We start from the raw sequence: 17,500 nt of genomic DNA on the forward strand, positions 1-17,500 counted from the left end.
GAGAGAGAGAGAGAGAGAGAGAGAAAAAAGGCCCCACCGCCCTCTTCTAACGTTCGGGCCACGCCACCATCAATACGGTAAAGAACTGGTCATTAGAAGGAAGGGAGAGCTGGAACCAATTTGGGCTCCTAATCCCCCATGAAGCCCTGATACCTGCCCTTACCTTCTCCAATGAACTTAAACGCCTGTAATCTGCCCGGCTCAAAGTGACATGGTTAAACGTACAAAATGCACGGTTGGGAAAAGAGAGACGCGGTGCTCATTTGCCAGGGGGCATCCAGAGTGCAGGTACGCAGGGGTGCCCCGGGCCCCTGAGAGAAAAAGATGAAACGCATCCATATGAGAATGAAGAAGAACGAAGAAGGAGGAGGTGGGGAACGCCAATGAGAGTCGGATTGGAAATTACATGATTGTAATGCATGATTTGTGATTTAAGGGAGGAATGAGGGTTAAGGTTTATTAACTGTGGAAGTAGTTTTTCAATAGAAGAACGGGGACAAAGCATTCTTAAAATACTATGCAGTCAGAAATGCCTGCAGTGCTTAAGACAGAAAGACGCTTCCAGCATCAAAACCAGCTGAGCAAGTAAACAGTAAGAAATTCCTGGTATCACACTCCCTTCTTTAAGCGTAGAGTTTAAGGCCTGCCAAAATATATGTCCTGCTTTCTCCCTTCCTAAATGCACCAAGGGGCTCAAAATCACAACCATGTGCAAACTTACCTATTCTGGGACATAACCATAAACACATAATATTAGGAACGTTCTTCCCAGGTGCTAAATTTGGCTTCCAGGAAATATGTTATGTAGTGGAGAGTATGCTAAAAGATCAAAGTGCCGTTTTCAGAAGTCTTTCATTATTTTTATTGTAGATGTTTCTCTTGTGTTTTACTTACTTCTTACCAGATATGTATGACATACAGTATACAGGTAAATGTTTAGCTATTAGAGTATTTGCTATCATTAAAATTGTAACGTTTGAGTCTGAAAACAGCTCATTGCCATGTTCACAAACATAGATATTCAAATACTTTCCCTCCAAGCTGCTTCTGAGATGGACCTGTTTTTTGTCAACATTCCCTATTGGCCCATCACCACCATATCACACACTCCCCCTTGCACAAAGGGTCTGTTTTTGTACGCCAAACAAGTTGCCACAGTAACAAGGAGGCGATGTGGTGCACTGGAGGGAGTGGGGGGTGATCGAGGGCCCCTCTCGTGGCCTTAGAGCACCTTTTATCAGTCTGAGTAAAGCCAATTGAGATTATCAGAGCCGGGCCTGATAACACTGTTTTCCTTCGACCCGTGAGCTGCTAATGGGGTGTGCTTAGAACAACACAACCAGGAATCCTCCAGAGATGAAGGCCAGTCAAACTGGGATGAACGGATAGATAGATGGACCCAAGGCCCTGAGAGAGACACAGAGGTTGACCACAGGGACGCCAAATTCCCAACCACTCACTAAAACATACATGCACGCTGTAAATCTACACATCGACACCGTGGACATGACCACAACCACCGCCAGTGTGTCTGTAGGCCAACCAGAACACAGGAGGCTCACAGGGGACACTAGCTAAAAACCTCCATCCCAAAGCCCATGTTTTATTATCTACATCTGGTGGTCTAGCTTATTATGGCCTGCCTCTGCTCAATGTTAGAGCACACACACACACACACAGTACACAGAGTACCTCTCAGCATGGGAACTCCATGCTGTCTTCAAACAAATAATTAAAGGCAAGGTTAGGGGGTCGTGTGCAGGTCATTCCTTGGGATACAGCCCAGAATGTGTACATTACCCCAGGAGAAAGAGGGCTGCTGGGGGCGACGGTCCACTGCTGTTTAATGTGGGCAACTGCTCTCTTCAAGCCAATAAACCTTAAACACATTTTCAAGTACATATCAAAAACTGCTCTTGCAGTGCTAATAATACGCTGGAGCATGCATGTGAATATGTATGCACGCGTCAGTCAACATGTATATATGTGCACGTCGGCGCATTCTTCACACGCTACAGCCAATTGGCCTACAGCAGCACTGCCCGCTGGCGTTAGCGACATATGTTTATGAACACGTGCGTATGGCTGATACAAATATGTCCGCTAGAAGACAGAGAACTCCGCTCCGTGACAATATAGAGTGCTAAGTTTACTAGCGCTCTGAGTATTGTGGCAGATATGAATGATGGAGCAAGGGCAGCGGGAGTCCCCTGGACACGCCGGCTCCGCTTGGCTGGATCAACACGGCATCCTTGGTTAGCAATATCTGCTCACACACATGGGGGGGTGGGAGCTTTAGAGAGTGTCTGCTTAGGTGTTAAAACCCTGGCTACCATGCAATGTTATGCTATACCCTGTGTGTATGAGTGCAAAGGGTTGAGGGTAGGAGTTGTCAAAGACAGAGAAAAAGACTCAATATGGAACTCAAATAATCTCTAAACATACCATCTTCCTCTATTATATGAAGTAAAGGCTGTCAACTTCATGGCCTTTTAATACAACAAACCAACTGCATCATCACCATTCAAGAAAGTTGAACAAAATTGTGGAAAGTTACTGGGAATTTGAAGATCAAATCACAGCAAACCAGTCTGTCTGTCTGTCTCAGGGCTTGTTTTTCTTTTTTTTGGTCTTGCGTCCCCATCTCAATCTGTCAGAAAGACCTTGTTTCTGGTTAACTGACTTGCAGCCACACCTGGTAACTGGCTCCTGTTGTCAGCATTCCTTCCCTGAGAAATCGTCATGCCAAACCACCCTAGCCTGGAGCACAGCCAAGAGAGAGAGCGGGGGGGGGGGGGGGGGGGGGGGGGGGGGGGGGGGGAGCATTTCTGCTTGGCTGGCCAATTGCTGTGGAGATCGGAAAGGAACCTGGCCAATCAGGAGTAGGGTCACCCGTTTGACGAGTTTGTGATGAAAGAAAGAAACCGAGCCAGAGCCAGATAGGAGAGAGGAAAAGAGAATAGCCTCGGACTGCTCCAAATGTAGCCTTGTCGAGTGTGCGAAGAGAGAAGGCAGCTTTTGAATTGTGACACAGAAATCAATGACACGTTATTGCCATCACGACTGACCTACTCCTGCCCATTTTGAAAGCTCATAGGCCAGGGACATGGAGGAAAGTTTCCGTTTGTCAGTCAAATTCCTGGGCCCCTGTCTGTCTTTGCAGCAGGACTAGATCAACACAATCTGAACAAGAACGTGCTGAACTAAATCCCTGATCACTGCAAACATGACTGTCCTCTGGTTCCTATTAGAGCTCATTGCTTCCATACTTCTGCTTCAGACAGAAATAAAGATTCCGAACCCCCAGCGATTGAGTCACAACTCACTGGAATCAAAGGAGGAAGGCTTTAGTTTGATCCCCCCCGCCCCCAACCCCCCCCACTCCAAGAAAAAAAGAAAGACGGACAGCAAGGAGTGAAACGCTCAGTGTCCTTTGACCAGGAAGTGCATGCAAATTAACCCCATAAGGAGGGTGTGTTTAGTATAAGCAAACACTAATTATGGTCAAGTCAGACAGTGGGGCAGTCTGGGACTACTGAACCTCCAACACTGATCTACTGTAGTGTCAACAACACTGATTGAATCAGCTCACATGCTCCTAACAGGCCCCCTGTAAGAATTTACACATAGCTTGCCACCAGACTAGACCTACAGTATCTATGAATTTATCATAAACTATTACAAAGGAGCTTTTCAAGGGCTCCCCTCCACCAGGATGGTAATAAAGGACAAAGAGATAGGGCAGGAACAGGGAAGCATCCTCAAACTCAACCTATCAGAGACATTTTCCCTTTTGTATCCCTCCTTCCCTTCTTTAAGTTAAAACAGGAGTCAAGAGACATAAGCTGGGCGAACATTACCTCACCCCCGTGTTTGATTTAGTACAGATGTGAAGCGAAGCGAGGCAGGATCATTTTTTAGGAACGTCAGAGAGGGCCCACGTTTAGGGCAGCCACTGTGTTTACATAGTTTTACCTCTGTCTCTCTCTCCCTCTCTCTCTCTCTCTCTCTCCTCCACTGTGCCTCCATACCCCCCTCTACACTCTTTTGTCTACCTCTCAAAAGGGGACTGTTTCACCTCTCCTCCATGGACTTTCACTGACCTGTTTTTCTTTCCCTTTTTATTACTCCACTCATTGCCCTTTTGTGGCATCCCCCCACCCCCGTCTCAGTCCAATATGAGTAACATTTGCATTGCTCTGTCAGTCTAGCTGCAGAAGTCATTCCTCTCTGAAACCCGGGGAGTACGAGTCATTAAGACTCAAGTGGAAAATCAGACAAAGAATTATATATTTGTGTTGCAAACTGACACGATTTAACGAGCAGCTAATTAAAATAAATCAATAGCACTGCGGCATGCTCGCTCCCTGTCTGTCTCTCTTTTCTCGCTAGGATTTTCTGTCAGCACCAAAGAGGTGGAATACTGCAGTGTGGAGTACAATGCTGTCCTAGTGATGGTTTTACCCTTAAAATCAGGCTTCAACTAACACTCAAGCATTATGATGAATGAGAGACAACTCCCTGGCTCATCACGGAAAAGTAATTATCTATATGCAATTTAAATGCTAGAAATATCCAGTAATAATCCCAGAAGTGACTCCCGAAACTAAAACAGCAAGACAAACAACAAAGGATACAAACATAGACATCTATCCCTCTATTTACCCTCCCATCTAACACCTTCTCCCCTCTTCCCCCTGTCCAGTGAGGGCATGTCACCCCTGGGCCTAGCAGTCCAGCCGCCTGACCCCTACGTGGCGGGCTGTGCGGCCCCAGCTGCTGACTGTCCGTCAAACACCTCCAGAGCAGCGTTGGGCCAGGAAGACCACGCTTGTTGCCCCTTTGATCCGGCAAGCAGCAGCTGCTGCTCCACACAGCAGCACTTTGTTCCTCTGACTCCTCACCACACTCTGTCCTACGGCACAAAAACACTGAATATCCAGTGCTAAAGTAGAGGGAGAGAAAGGAGAAGAGGAAAAAATGTGGGGGTTATGGAGGAAGAGAAAAAAAAAAGTGCCAGTTTTTCCCTCCCTGCAACATCAACAAGCTCTGACAACGGCAGCGGGGGTTTTTCTTGGCCCTGACACAGCTTTCAGGCATCTACTTCTTGACGCTTCAACCTCCCTTCTCTTTTAAGAGTTATGATAGTTATTGTTCAAATCAGCCAGGGTGAATGGAATGGACCGAGGCCAAGTACGCCCCAGGCGTCAACACACCTGTATGAAAGAGACCTTATTGTAGCAACCCAACGTGGCTAACCTGCCCTAGCTCTACCAGTTTTCTGAAGTCAGGAGGGAGGGTGGAATCATCTCTTCTTTCTCTGTCTTTCTCTCTCTCTCCCAGACAGTCCCCTAATATTTCCCGTCATTAACCTCCCTTTCCATAGAGGCTGGCATCTATGCCCTGGAATGTTTTTATTAACACTGTTATTTTTTGAATATCACCATCAGCCAGGTGGGATTAAGAAAACAGTTGATACACTCTCCCTTGTCAGCGTGGCCCCTCTTTTCTTACTCGTGGGCTCCGTCCCTTAAGACAACACCTTATTAACGTGCATAGGTGCACAACAGGTATTCTCTGCCTGTCCAGGAGCCGAGGGACCAACAGCTGTGTTTTGCATTGTTTGAAGAGCATCTGAAAACATTCAACATATGTCAATAATAGCCCCCCCCCGTCAAAGGTTCTAGCACATAGCGCATGACAGGGGTCCTCAGCGCTGGAAGGTAGCGCTCATTCCTCATAAGTCAGCTTCTCACTTTTTGGGTGGGTGAGGGCTTCCTGCTTTCATGCAGGGCCAGCAAGAAACAGAATGCTGGCAGGCTAGCGTGCGCGCGCACACACACACAGACACACACACACACACACAAAGAAGAGGGGGGGAAATAGAAAGAATCCAGCATCATTGCCCCAGCCTCCTGAGATGAGTGGGTGTGCTTACAAGATCGCCCCATTTTCTCAGTTATGAAGAGTGCCACCCCTATTGCACAGATTTTTCTTTTTCCCACAATGCCAGGCCTGCTGAGCTTCTTTGCACGTCTCTGTGGGGCGGGCAGGTATAATCCCTGTTTCCATCCACTTCTCGCTGCTATCATACAAATGTGTGACTTTTTTTTAGCCTTTCTGCTTCCCTCATGCACTATCTTTCCATCTCTATTTCTTTCACCCTCTCATTGTCTCTTGCTCTATCGTCTTCTGCTTCCTTTCATTCTCAGCCCTTTTTCCCCTCTCTGCCTGGTAATCGAGAGAGAGATTCCGCGACTCTGTGACTCCCCCTTATCGTCAGATATCAAACAGGGCGGCTTTGTGGATTACCAGGGGAAGCTGATAATGGCATGATAGAGGCGTGATATTTCAAACAAAATTGAGTGTCAATTGCCTGCATCGTCTAGGCAACACAAGTGTCTGCGCTGCAGCAGCCAAGCAGGAAATAAGGCCAATCTATTTCCTTTGCTTCATATCAAACGTCTCTTCTTCCCCCTCCTTTATAAGACTATAATGGGTTCTGCTCAAAGAGAAGAAGAAGTGGGGGCCTGCCAAGAGGGGCTTGAACAGTTATGTCCTTACGCAACATGCTTGGGTACAACTGTGAGCATGCATGTATACACACACACTTGCAGACATTAACTTACGCTCCTGAATCTCAAATCCATTAGCAGAAGTCTGAAAGCAGAGCCAATGGGATGGTGCCCCCATTTTACCACCCCAAGCATATATACACATGCACATGCTCTCTCTCCTTCTGCCAAGCACTTCTTTCACCTCACACTGCTGTGCTATTAACCACGAATATAGGGCACAGCAGTTTGACCACTTAAAAAGTGACACATAAACCTTGTGGATAGACTATTGAGATTCTTCCTTAAGAGCCAGACTACCAATGGAGTACAGGATTCAGTGTGTGATAATGTCATCATTGTCTCTTCATTGTGTCTGTGGCATGTGAGTGACTGTTTTCAACCAAGCATGTTTCCATCATGTGTCTGAGTAAGTGTGTTTGCACTTATTAGTGACCACGAGAGTCATCGGCCAAATGTTGTTAGCTTGCCTCTGACTTCCCTTTTGAATAATTAATACATCTTCAGTTTCAATTGCACTTAATCACTTTGACACACATAAGCACACCAACACACATGTGCAGGCACTGTCAGGAGCAGAGTTTAGGGCTAAAAAACCAAGCAGCAGGCAAGTGATATAAATAGCTGTTGTTTGTGGAGGGGACTGCTGGCAGAAGCAGCACTGACACTGTGGAGCCGACCACAGGGACTCTGATGTGCCTGGTGGCCTAAAGCAAGCCCTCTAGATCAGCTCTGACTGTGTACAGCTTTGACTGCCCTCCTTCATATATGACAGCCAGAAACAAATAAAACAATCTTGGTGTCTCACAAAAGCCAGTGGATTCAAGACATTCAATTCAGCCTACACTGCAGAATATGGTCCTTGAATGTAAGCCTGTGTTAACTATCATGAGCGGTTCTTCCTCATAAGATTAACATATCCCTAACCAGGGATAAGTTTCACATTAATATCTGCTATTATTCCATAAAAAGTGTAACTTTATAACAAATGACAGATATCATTTGGTATATCATTTCAATCCTTTTAGAGACTTGCTTTCTCACGTTGTACCTGTGAGAAAGCTGCCGAAAATCTTATCTTGAGTATAACAAGAAGATGATAAAGCAGATATGTCTTGAGGGGGCTACAGGCAGACGCCCTCCGCCCCTACTAGGGAAAAATATTTCCCCTAACCTCCCTCCTCGCCGCACAGTCTCTCAATTGAAACATCATCGTTGACAACAGGAGAAATAAATATTCATAAGGCTGGGAAGATAGAAACCCTAGATTAGATTAATGTACCGCTCATTGTTCTCCCCTTTTCCTTTATCCAGCTCTTCCTCTATATCTCTGAATCGTATTATGCATGTAATAGTGTTCGCTAATAGTTGCTAATTCCTACGACTGATAATTTCATCAAAGCACATGTGTGTTTGTGCGTGCCAGGAGAGAATGTGGCAGCAAGATGCACCATTTATTTCTCTCCTCTCCCAAATTGCTAATTACTGGATTTGACATCTTTGAGATTTTGGGCCACATTCCAATTAAGAGGGGATTGTTTTTGAGGAGAGGCCCTGTGACTCCATCCCCTCTCGCCTTTCCCTCCCCTTTTTATGCTTGGCACTGACTCCATTGATATCTCATCCTTAACAGGCCTGAACTGGGGTAGAGCAAGGCTTACACAAAGGCCTATACTGATTTATAGGGTCTTCCATGATGGGCTTATTGGCCTGCACCTCAAAGCCAAATAGGGCACCGGGCCATGAATCACAGCTTCAAAAAAAAATATGCACAGACATACACACACACACACACACAACAGGTAAGAATAATACATTGGAGTATTGTTGTTGTTGGATGTCACTACAATCAGTTCCCCCCTTGATTTCCCAAAACACTCCTCATTGTGTCTTAAGAAGATAGGGAAGGTCAGGTTATTTTTAACGCAACAACAAAAAAACTGAGCAAAGATAGAAGCTGATTTACATGCTGTTACTGTATATCCAAACACAGGGACAGAGGGAATGCAAAGTGTGAGAGAGGGAGGTAAAGAGAGAAAGAGTAAGAGTGAGAAAACGAGCATGCCTGGACAGAGAGAAAATACCTTGTAGAGGTTCACAGAGTTTAAGGAGCTCAGCCAAAGAAGGAGCTCCTGTCCTCTCTGACTCCAACACACACACACACACACACACACACACACACACACACACACACACACACACACACACACACACACACACACACACACACACACACACACACACACGCACACACACACACACACACACACACACACCCCCACCCCCTCAAGGCCATTTTGTTACACCTGGTCACCTTTATCCTTTTTAGTCCTCCCCAACCTCACCCCTCCCTCCAAACACACACACGCGCGCACACACACACACACACACACACACACAAACACACACACAAACACAAACACACACACACACACAAACGTTCAGCAACCCAAAACATATCACTACATTAGATTCACATAGCAGCACCCTGTGGCTAACACCCAGCTCCTCTGGCTATCTCCTTTAGCAGATAAAACTAATTATTCCAAATCTACTCTGTCAGGTTGTCTAATCCTTTGGGGCCTCGGTTTAAATCTCTTTCTCTCTCCCTCTCTCCCTCTCTCCCTGTTTCTCTCTTGCCACAAAAAGACCAAGAATCTGTGCCAACTGACCTCCGGAGTAAAAACAAAAACAGAGTAAGTAGCCATAAAGACACATATAGCATCATAGCAGCTGAGGCGCATGGCTTTCTTTGAGAAAACAGATCATTTCAACCCAACTACCAGACTGACTTAGTTTTTTTCTAAATGCACCACTCTAATCAAATATACATTTTTTTAAGTAAGTGATCAAACCTGGTACTCTAAACACCTTTGGAAAATCACCCAAAAATGCATGACATCATCTACCCTACAATCCTACGGACTTATGTACCTATTCAGACGCCTAGTCCCTCTGTTGGTACTTGTTGTTGGAACCCATGGCAGGCTTTAGAGCTCAATAACAGGCCAATAGCCCAGGCTTTCCAGCTGCACGCCCTGAAAGCCCATGGAGAAACCATTCGTCCCAATGAGCTCTAAAGGCAAATGGAAGCTCATAAACAGAGATTTGACTGTATAGACTTTGTATTTTATCTTGCAGCAGTTTCCCCTTTTATGGGCCAGGGACCTCTATAACAAGGGGGGGGGGGGGGGAAGAAAGGGAGGGATGAGCAAGATTGGAGGATGGCAGGGAGATAGTAAGGACGACAGTAAGGATGTTAAGAAAGAATACGATGGCACAAAGAACTGAGGAATAAGAATGAGGTACAGGTTGGCAGAACGAAGACAGAGGAATACTGGGGTCACAAATCTTGCTGCTATTCCAGTATGTGACATCTTCGCTCGTTTGCGGCTGCTCATTAACAAACAATGCTGCTGTGAAATTGGTTTAATGACAAAGTAATAAAATTGCTATTCTGCTCACAGATGGCCTCAGGCACAGGGAGATTCTGGCAGGCTTACTGTGGCTGCCCGTGTGCATTAAGCTGCTTGTTCATGAAAACAGCATCCTACACTTTCTTTCTCACTATCACCAACCTTTTTTTATTTATTTTTTAAAGTTCCTTCTCTTCCTGCAAATGAAATAAATTAACCTACTTTCCTCCTTGAATTATCCCTCTCCCACATTCTCACCCTCTTGTTCTCCCTCTAAGTCTCTCCCTCTCTCTCTCTAGTGTATTCTCTCTCTCTCCCCATCTCTCTCCAGTTCTCACCCCTAGTACAGAAATTACCATTTTAAAATAAAAAAAGGAGGCTCGCCCACGCAAACGCAGCTCGACTTCATTTCAAACGCAGAGCCCTTGTTATTAAACGACCCACCAATAAAACCAAGCCGTTGAGGAATAAAAGAGCCAAAAGGAGCAGTGAAGTACAAAGACCTCTCTCCATCTCTCTCTCTTTCTCTCTCTCTCTCTCTCTCTCTCTCAAGCTTTCTCTGTAATGCCTCTTTCAGCTCTTTGCCTCTCTATCTCGCCTCGTCTGGCTTCGTTCTCCTTGCATGCCGTCTTTGCCGTTTGGGAGAATTCCACAGCCTTGGAGAGTCTTGAGCTTGTAATGGGAAAACAAGTAAAAAAGCATTCCATTTTCATCAGTGCCAATTTTTTTGTTATAGCACCTTCTGTTTTTCATAACTCTAGACTTACACAGAGGTGGGCAATGGGTTGCTCAAGGGCCACGGTCGGTGTCCATGCCATGCTGCCATGCCCCCAGTGCCTGATGAAGTGCAAGTGGGCCTTGTTGAGCGTTTCAACAGTGGAATAGACTCATGTACTCACACACAGCACATACACTGTGAGTGCACACATTAACACAGTGGCGCACATTAGCATCAGCTGTTCAAGACTACTATGGCTCATCCTGTAAGTATGGCATGTGTCTAGATTTCACCCAAACAGATATTTGGATCTGTAACAACTGCGGAACAAAATGAAATTTAAAAAAAATGAAACCTCCTCCAACTGGGAGTCTGTTCTATTTTACTCTGCCAATAATGAAAATATGATTTTCCAAATGTGTTTCTCTTTCCAAAACAGATAAAAAGGGATTATTATTACAGCATCAAGAAAGCAGCCAGATCAAATGAACTTAGCGGTTAGGGGGTGTATGTAGGGGAGCTGGCACTTGGGATCTGACAACAGAGTCAATTCTGCTAATTAACTGCCAATTAGTGGTCCCTAAATGAGAGGGATCATGATGCCTGTGTTGGCAGTGCCCTTATAGTCTCTTTCTCAGTCAGACTCACAAATACACTCATTCTCGCACACTGACACACCAAAAAGATAGACACACAAGCACACACATCCGTAACCTCTCCACACTCCAACTGTATATTTAGAAAGCCAGGGGCATATGATGGCCACTGCCGGGAGTCCCTGGTTGCAGCCAAAAAAAGGCCTGACATTTCCATCTGGGTCAAAGTTAGACCGATAACCAGCAACTTCAGTCAACTAGCCCACCAATGGAGCAGAAACGAAGGGACCGAAAGTAAGAAATAGGCAGTGATGTAGGGAGGAGTGAGGAGAGGGAAAATGCACCTCAAAAGCCTTTCTGTGAGATTCATAAGACTTAAATACATAAAAGAACGTGGAAAAAAGAGCCAGTTGGGCCAGATTCACAGCTTTATGTTACATTTGGAAAATATTAGTTATTATTTTGCATTTCATAATGGCCATGCCCGCCAAACCAGAGGATCATAAAAAAATCATAAAGAATCATAAAAGCCAGTGTTTCTAGGTTTCTCATTGGACGAAGGAATGGGGGTTAGAAATGCTTGGCTAAGTGGAGGAACAAATTTGGCTTTGGCATTTCACTCTCTTGCTCTCAGATACCACAAACAAATTTTGCTTGTTAGTAACACTTTGCATGTGAACCTGCAGTACAGCTTCTATGTACCTCTGTTGGGTGATTTGAACTTTGAGAAGTCTGGAAGGTTCCATGAAAGGCAGAGAGGGGAGAAAACTGAGGATCTGAATAGGGATTATGCTGTGGAGAGAGCAGTCAGTTTAGAGTTAGCTAAACTCAGTTTTTCTGCATGCTGTACTACAGCAGGATGCCATCTGGGAGGAGTATCTGGATTCTACGTAGATGAGGCCTGTAAAGACTATGAGTGTAATGTCTTTTGAAAAGTGTCTTTTTTAGTTATAGTATCCTTTCGCCCTTTCTTTTTCAAATCTCATTTTATATTTCACCTGCACACCTGTCTTTAACGACCATTTACTGGACTCAGACATCTATGTACTGCAGTTTTAGTCTGGTCTTATGAGCTTATTCTATATATATATATATATATATATATATATATTATGTATAGTATAGTATATATATTTATATATAGTATCAATGTAAACGTACAGTAAATGTACTTCGAGTTATATGATGAATATTGCTGAATGTGGAGATTGTCCTCCTGGTAAAGACAGATTTTTGAGGAAAAATAAACAAAAAAAAAATAATCAGTGCATTATGCCCTGCCCTTTATGGCCGGGTGAGATTGAGCCTATTTCATCTCCTCAGTGGGCACAGGCAGCTTGGCGCCGTTGTCTGGCGGATATCCTTCCCTTATCATGTGACCTGTGCTCCGACAAGGGGCAAAGGTTGGCTGCGATCCGCCCCTGTGTCTTAATAACTCACTCATTGTATTCCTTTCTGCCGCTAATTAGAGCCTCTCCCCTGTGTGTGTGTGTGTGTGTGTGTGTGTGTGTGTGTGTGTGTCTGTGTGTGTGTGTGTCTATCCATGTATTCCCCCCTGGGCTGTAGAGAGGAGGCAGAGAAGTAAAAATAGAGTGTGGCTTAGTGCCCTCTTTATTGTTATTAGTGCTCCAGTGGCACAGCAGTCAGTCATCATAGATGCCAAGAAATGACATATTCACTCTCTGACTCGCTTTGCTTCTCTCTCTCTCTCTCTCTCTCTCTCCCTCTCTCTCTCTCTGCCGTGGAAATGACCAATGCCTGTGAGATGAGGGAATAATGAGGGGACGATTTCCTTCCTTTTTTTAGATGCAGTTTCTCTCAGTCATCTGTCATTGGCGTCATCTCTCAGGCCCATGTAATAACCCTGCGTGCATGTGTGTGTGTGTATGTGTGTGTGTGTGTGTGCATTGCTGCAGTGGTAAATAACGGCAGGGTAGTTGGTGTGTGTGTGTGTGTGTGTGTTTATGGCAGTGAATGAGGGCGCATCGTGCTGGGTCTGACGCTGAGACATGAAAGCATTCGGTCAGGCCCCATTTAGCCCAGACTGATAGCAGGACACCAGGAGCTGCTGAGGCAGGCAAATATACCACAAGATATTGTAAACTGTGAACGCTTCTCCAGCGTATAGACACCTAAGTCTGCCATTTCACCTACTTCGCTATCCCAGAATGCTGTGACACGGCCCTCACCTTTTCCCGCAATCTTAAACAAATGCAATTACATGTCAGACTTTCCACTCCCCGATTCTGTTAGCATGACGCCAGATGTCTCAAATGTGGCCAGAGCAAACACAACCTAATATTCTAATAACTAATGGTGTCCTGACACACTGGACACACATAACATCTCCAAACCTACTGAGAGAGCATTGTCCCATTGGTAATAATGTGTAAAGGTGCACATTCACACATTTACACACCGACCATACTATTAACTGGATAATCAAGTCCGCCTCCTCATCTTCTCAACACCAGTGCAGTGAGATAGTGGACTTTAACCTTTTCCTTTATTCCTTATTAACATCAGACAGCTAATGGGGTGTGGGCTACAAACAGGTGAGCTTCCAGGCTAATGATATGCTGTAGAATGGATACAGAAGCAGGTGCTGTGTCTTCTGTGCTACCGAGACAAAATATTTCGAACCAGCTAGAAGTGGTCTACAATGAGTTTTGTTTTTTTGTGTACAGGTGAGCTTCAGGTAAACGTATAGGGAGGTGTCAATTGGAGAGTATGATTTGGGAGGGTTTGATGGGGCAAGTGCGGTGAGAGCAAGATGCACTGTCTATTGACCATCACACAGAGCACCCTTGTGCCCTCGCTGGGCTGCGATTGTGCCGGCGGACAAAGCCCTGATTCAGCACATCCTTTCCCCGAGGGAGAGCTCTGGAAACCAAAGACGGCGACCATCCCCTCCCTTTTCCCCCACTCATCCTCTGCTTCTGCCTATCCCTCCCTCTTTCTCTATCTCCCTCTCTCTCCAGTCAGTAACGTGGCTGCGGCCAAGCATCAAAGGGAGCTACAGAACAATGCAAGAGGCCAGACAGGAATTTGAAGAGCTGTTTTTTCTTCTTTTTAAACAGGAATTTCATATGGCAGAGTTCTGTCATATCTAGAGTGGACCATCTCAGCAGCCACCAGAAACCAAAGACCAAACCAAACAAAGCAATATTCAACTGTAACTAATTCACTGTCCTGGCTGGTTAAGCACTTCAAGGGGGGAAAACGTCAGAATCTCCTCTCTTATGCCCCTCTCTCATCTTTCCCTCACTATAAAATAGCCAATAACGTGGCATCATCTGTCAGGCGAGATGACAACACCCAGAATGTACCAGAGATAGACCAGCAGAGTCTAAGCCTCTCTAATGACTGTATTTGTGAAAATTGATTCCTGGTGTGTTTTTGTTAACATGGCTTGTGTAACATTAATACACTGCTCCATGACCACGTACTGTATGTGTGTGTGCATGTAGAAACAGGGTTCATGGGGACTTTAGCCTGCACAAGATTCTTTCAGACCTCTTTATAAATGGATCGGAGGCATTTTAGTGCCAGGCTTGGATTTCACGAGAAGGCTGTGAGAAGCCAGGGACTCTTCCTATATCTATCTCTGTCTATGTCTCTGTCTATTTTCTCTCCCTCTCTCTCTCTCTCTCCTCGCAGTTTTGCAGACTATTTCTGCATTAATCACCATGACACAGGCAAGGCAACTGAATTTTCTGCTCCTGTAGGTAAGGTGCGTGGCGTCCTGAAACGGTGGCACGAGGCATGAAACATGCAAGCGGGGGCTAATCTTTGGTTACTGGTGTAATTGAAATGCTATCCACACTGTAGGGTGCATTAAAGTCTGATAACAGCGGTTCCTGTGGCCAATTTAAGTAGCTTGACTTTCCTTGGCTAGAAGGGAATAAATAAAAGGGTGAGTAAGAGAGAGAGTGCGCGAGAGAGACGGAGAGAGAGAGAGAGAGAATGTCAGGATGGAGGGGGGAGGACAAGGGAGGGGGCTGATAGATAAGGCCGACAAACCCAAACCAGGCTAATTCTCTAGGCATGTTTCTCATTGTGATCCAGGAAAAATGAGAAAATGTATCACAGAACCAAAAAATCAATTGACCCTCGGGTGGCTTGTCAGGCTGCGAGTCTGATAAACCTAAAAGCTTCGTTAATGTCGGCCTGCCTGTACCCAACAGATAGAGCACTTTGTAAATGAACCCGCTTTGATAAATATATTAAGGAAAGCTGTGAATAAAAGGCACAGACTTGTCATTTGTAAATAGAACCCCCGCTACATGGAATTAGAATGATAAAATGGGGTTCCATATAATTAAGTTTGTGTAAGACCTGAAATCCGTGCAAATACCTTCCCGGAAATTTGAAAAGAAGCTGTCAGTTCAATTAATCTGAACATCACCCTGAGAATGTACTGAACAAAATTAAGCTGCAGATAAAACCTGGGCTAGTATTTTGATAAGTAATTCCTGTATCATTTCTTTGCTTCTGTGATCATTTTATTTAATCCACCACCCCCAGTTATGTGCTAAGCCATCTACAAAGGCCCTGCTGGCCAGGCCACCAAAACCTTAATCCACCATATAGCTTGTGTAAAATGGGGAGGGGGTGGAAGGCAGTTATGCCTTTTGTGGGGGCACCAGTGGCAGTGCTAGGTATGGTTTTTGGATGAAGGGGTGGGGTAGGTGCGGGGGCTGTCGGGGTAGCTTATGATCTCTGCCTTTCTCCCTTAAATATCCCACTGAATACATGTGTGCATCAAACCACAAAGACCACTGACTTAGCCGCAGAACACTTCGCCGATAAAACCGTAACATCCTGGTAGCTTACATGTAATAATGTTACAAAGGTTGTCTGTGTGTTTATCGACGTGTGCACCTCCGTGTGTGTCTACATGCAACAGAGAGAGCTGTACATAAACGGTTTTCACACTTGGCTGGGAGAGGGAGGCGAAGGCTTTTGAAAATGAAAGGCAGAGCGATGCAGGGGGTGGAGATAGGGAGAGCGGAAATCTTGACTCACCAGTTGTTTACTTGTAAGATGGTGAGGCCTGTGTCTTGGGCTAGCTGCTTCTTCTGCTCTTCAGAAGGGTATGGGTGCTGTAAGGAGCAAAAGAGAGAGAGAGAAACACACATAAATGAGTCTCTTCAACATACAGATTAACATAAATATCCATGTATGTAAACACTCATAATAGGAACACATGATCTTGCTGTTGCTTATTACTGTATGTGTTTGTTGTATTGTGTAACCCAAGACAGCACCGTCTTGTGACCTCCAACTAACCCTGCCCCTCCTTTGCACTGTATAGACATTCACAGGTCCACCCACACATCGTCAAAGCACACACTTACACAATTCAGTGTTAAACCTGTCAGAGCTGGCCGAACAAGTTTGACAAAACTGTCCACTGTGCCAACCCCCTTCCCTATCACCACCTAGCTCACACGCAAACATATAGTGTGCACACACACCGAACATATGTACCGCACGCCGTAGACAACACATTCACTAGTAGAAAAACACGCAGACAAACAAGACTTTAAAGCAAGCCGAATGGAGGATACTGTACTTTGGTGTCTGAGAATCCTTTTATAATACCAAGCAACAGAATGAGTGGGTGCAGATTTGCAGTGAATACATTTATCTTTCCTTGAATGTCTGACATGTATCCCGGTGGTTGCTCTTTCATGGAGAGCAGCTGAATTCAGACTAATGCTAAAAGAACAGAAAGCTGTGAAATCTCCTCTGCAGCCTCGCCAAGACTTCTACCTGAAAATGTAATTTGGCGACCACGGCTGCAATGATACTATTTGTGTCAGGTCCAATCTCAAGAACATGGGCTGATATAAATGGCAGACCTTGGGCTGCCTTGCTCCCCCTGGGCTTGCTATGAAGCATGACAAAACAACAGTGATCGCTGGTGACAGATGTCTTTAAGGGCCAGATTAGGAGTTGGGGCGCACGCAAACGAAACAAACTAGACTTTGTGCTGCATTCAGCTACTGCAGACTGAGAGCATGCATGCACACAGAGTTGCACATTCACACGCACTTGTGCAAACAGAAATGCACACAAAAAAATATTCATAGACATGACACCTGCAAATCACAACACACACAAATTCCTTTTTAAAACTGACACTTAAATCCTCCTCTGTTTTCGGTTGGTTTCAAGCTCCATTAACAC

At 45.2% G+C, this 17,500-nt stretch overlaps 1 protein-coding gene across 8 annotated transcripts in view; it reads right to left on the reverse strand.

Moving 5' to 3' along the window:
• The window catches only part of meis2a (Meis homeobox 2a), a 79,533-nt gene that overhangs the window by 8,695 nt on the left and 53,338 nt on the right, over positions 1–17,500 (reverse strand). For all 8 annotated transcript variants that reach the window (XM_034857914.1, XM_034857912.1, XM_034857913.1 and 5 more), the window contains exon 9: positions 16,334–16,410. In XM_034857914.1, the coding sequence (XP_034713805.1) occupies positions 16,334–16,410 (77 nt within the window). The remainder of the gene's footprint in view (positions 1–16,333; positions 16,411–17,500) is intronic.

This window comes from Etheostoma cragini, chromosome 20 (assembly GCF_013103735.1).
Source record: "Etheostoma cragini isolate CJK2018 chromosome 20, CSU_Ecrag_1.0, whole genome shotgun sequence".
NCBI lineage: Eukaryota > Metazoa > Chordata > Actinopteri > Perciformes > Percidae > Etheostoma > Etheostoma cragini.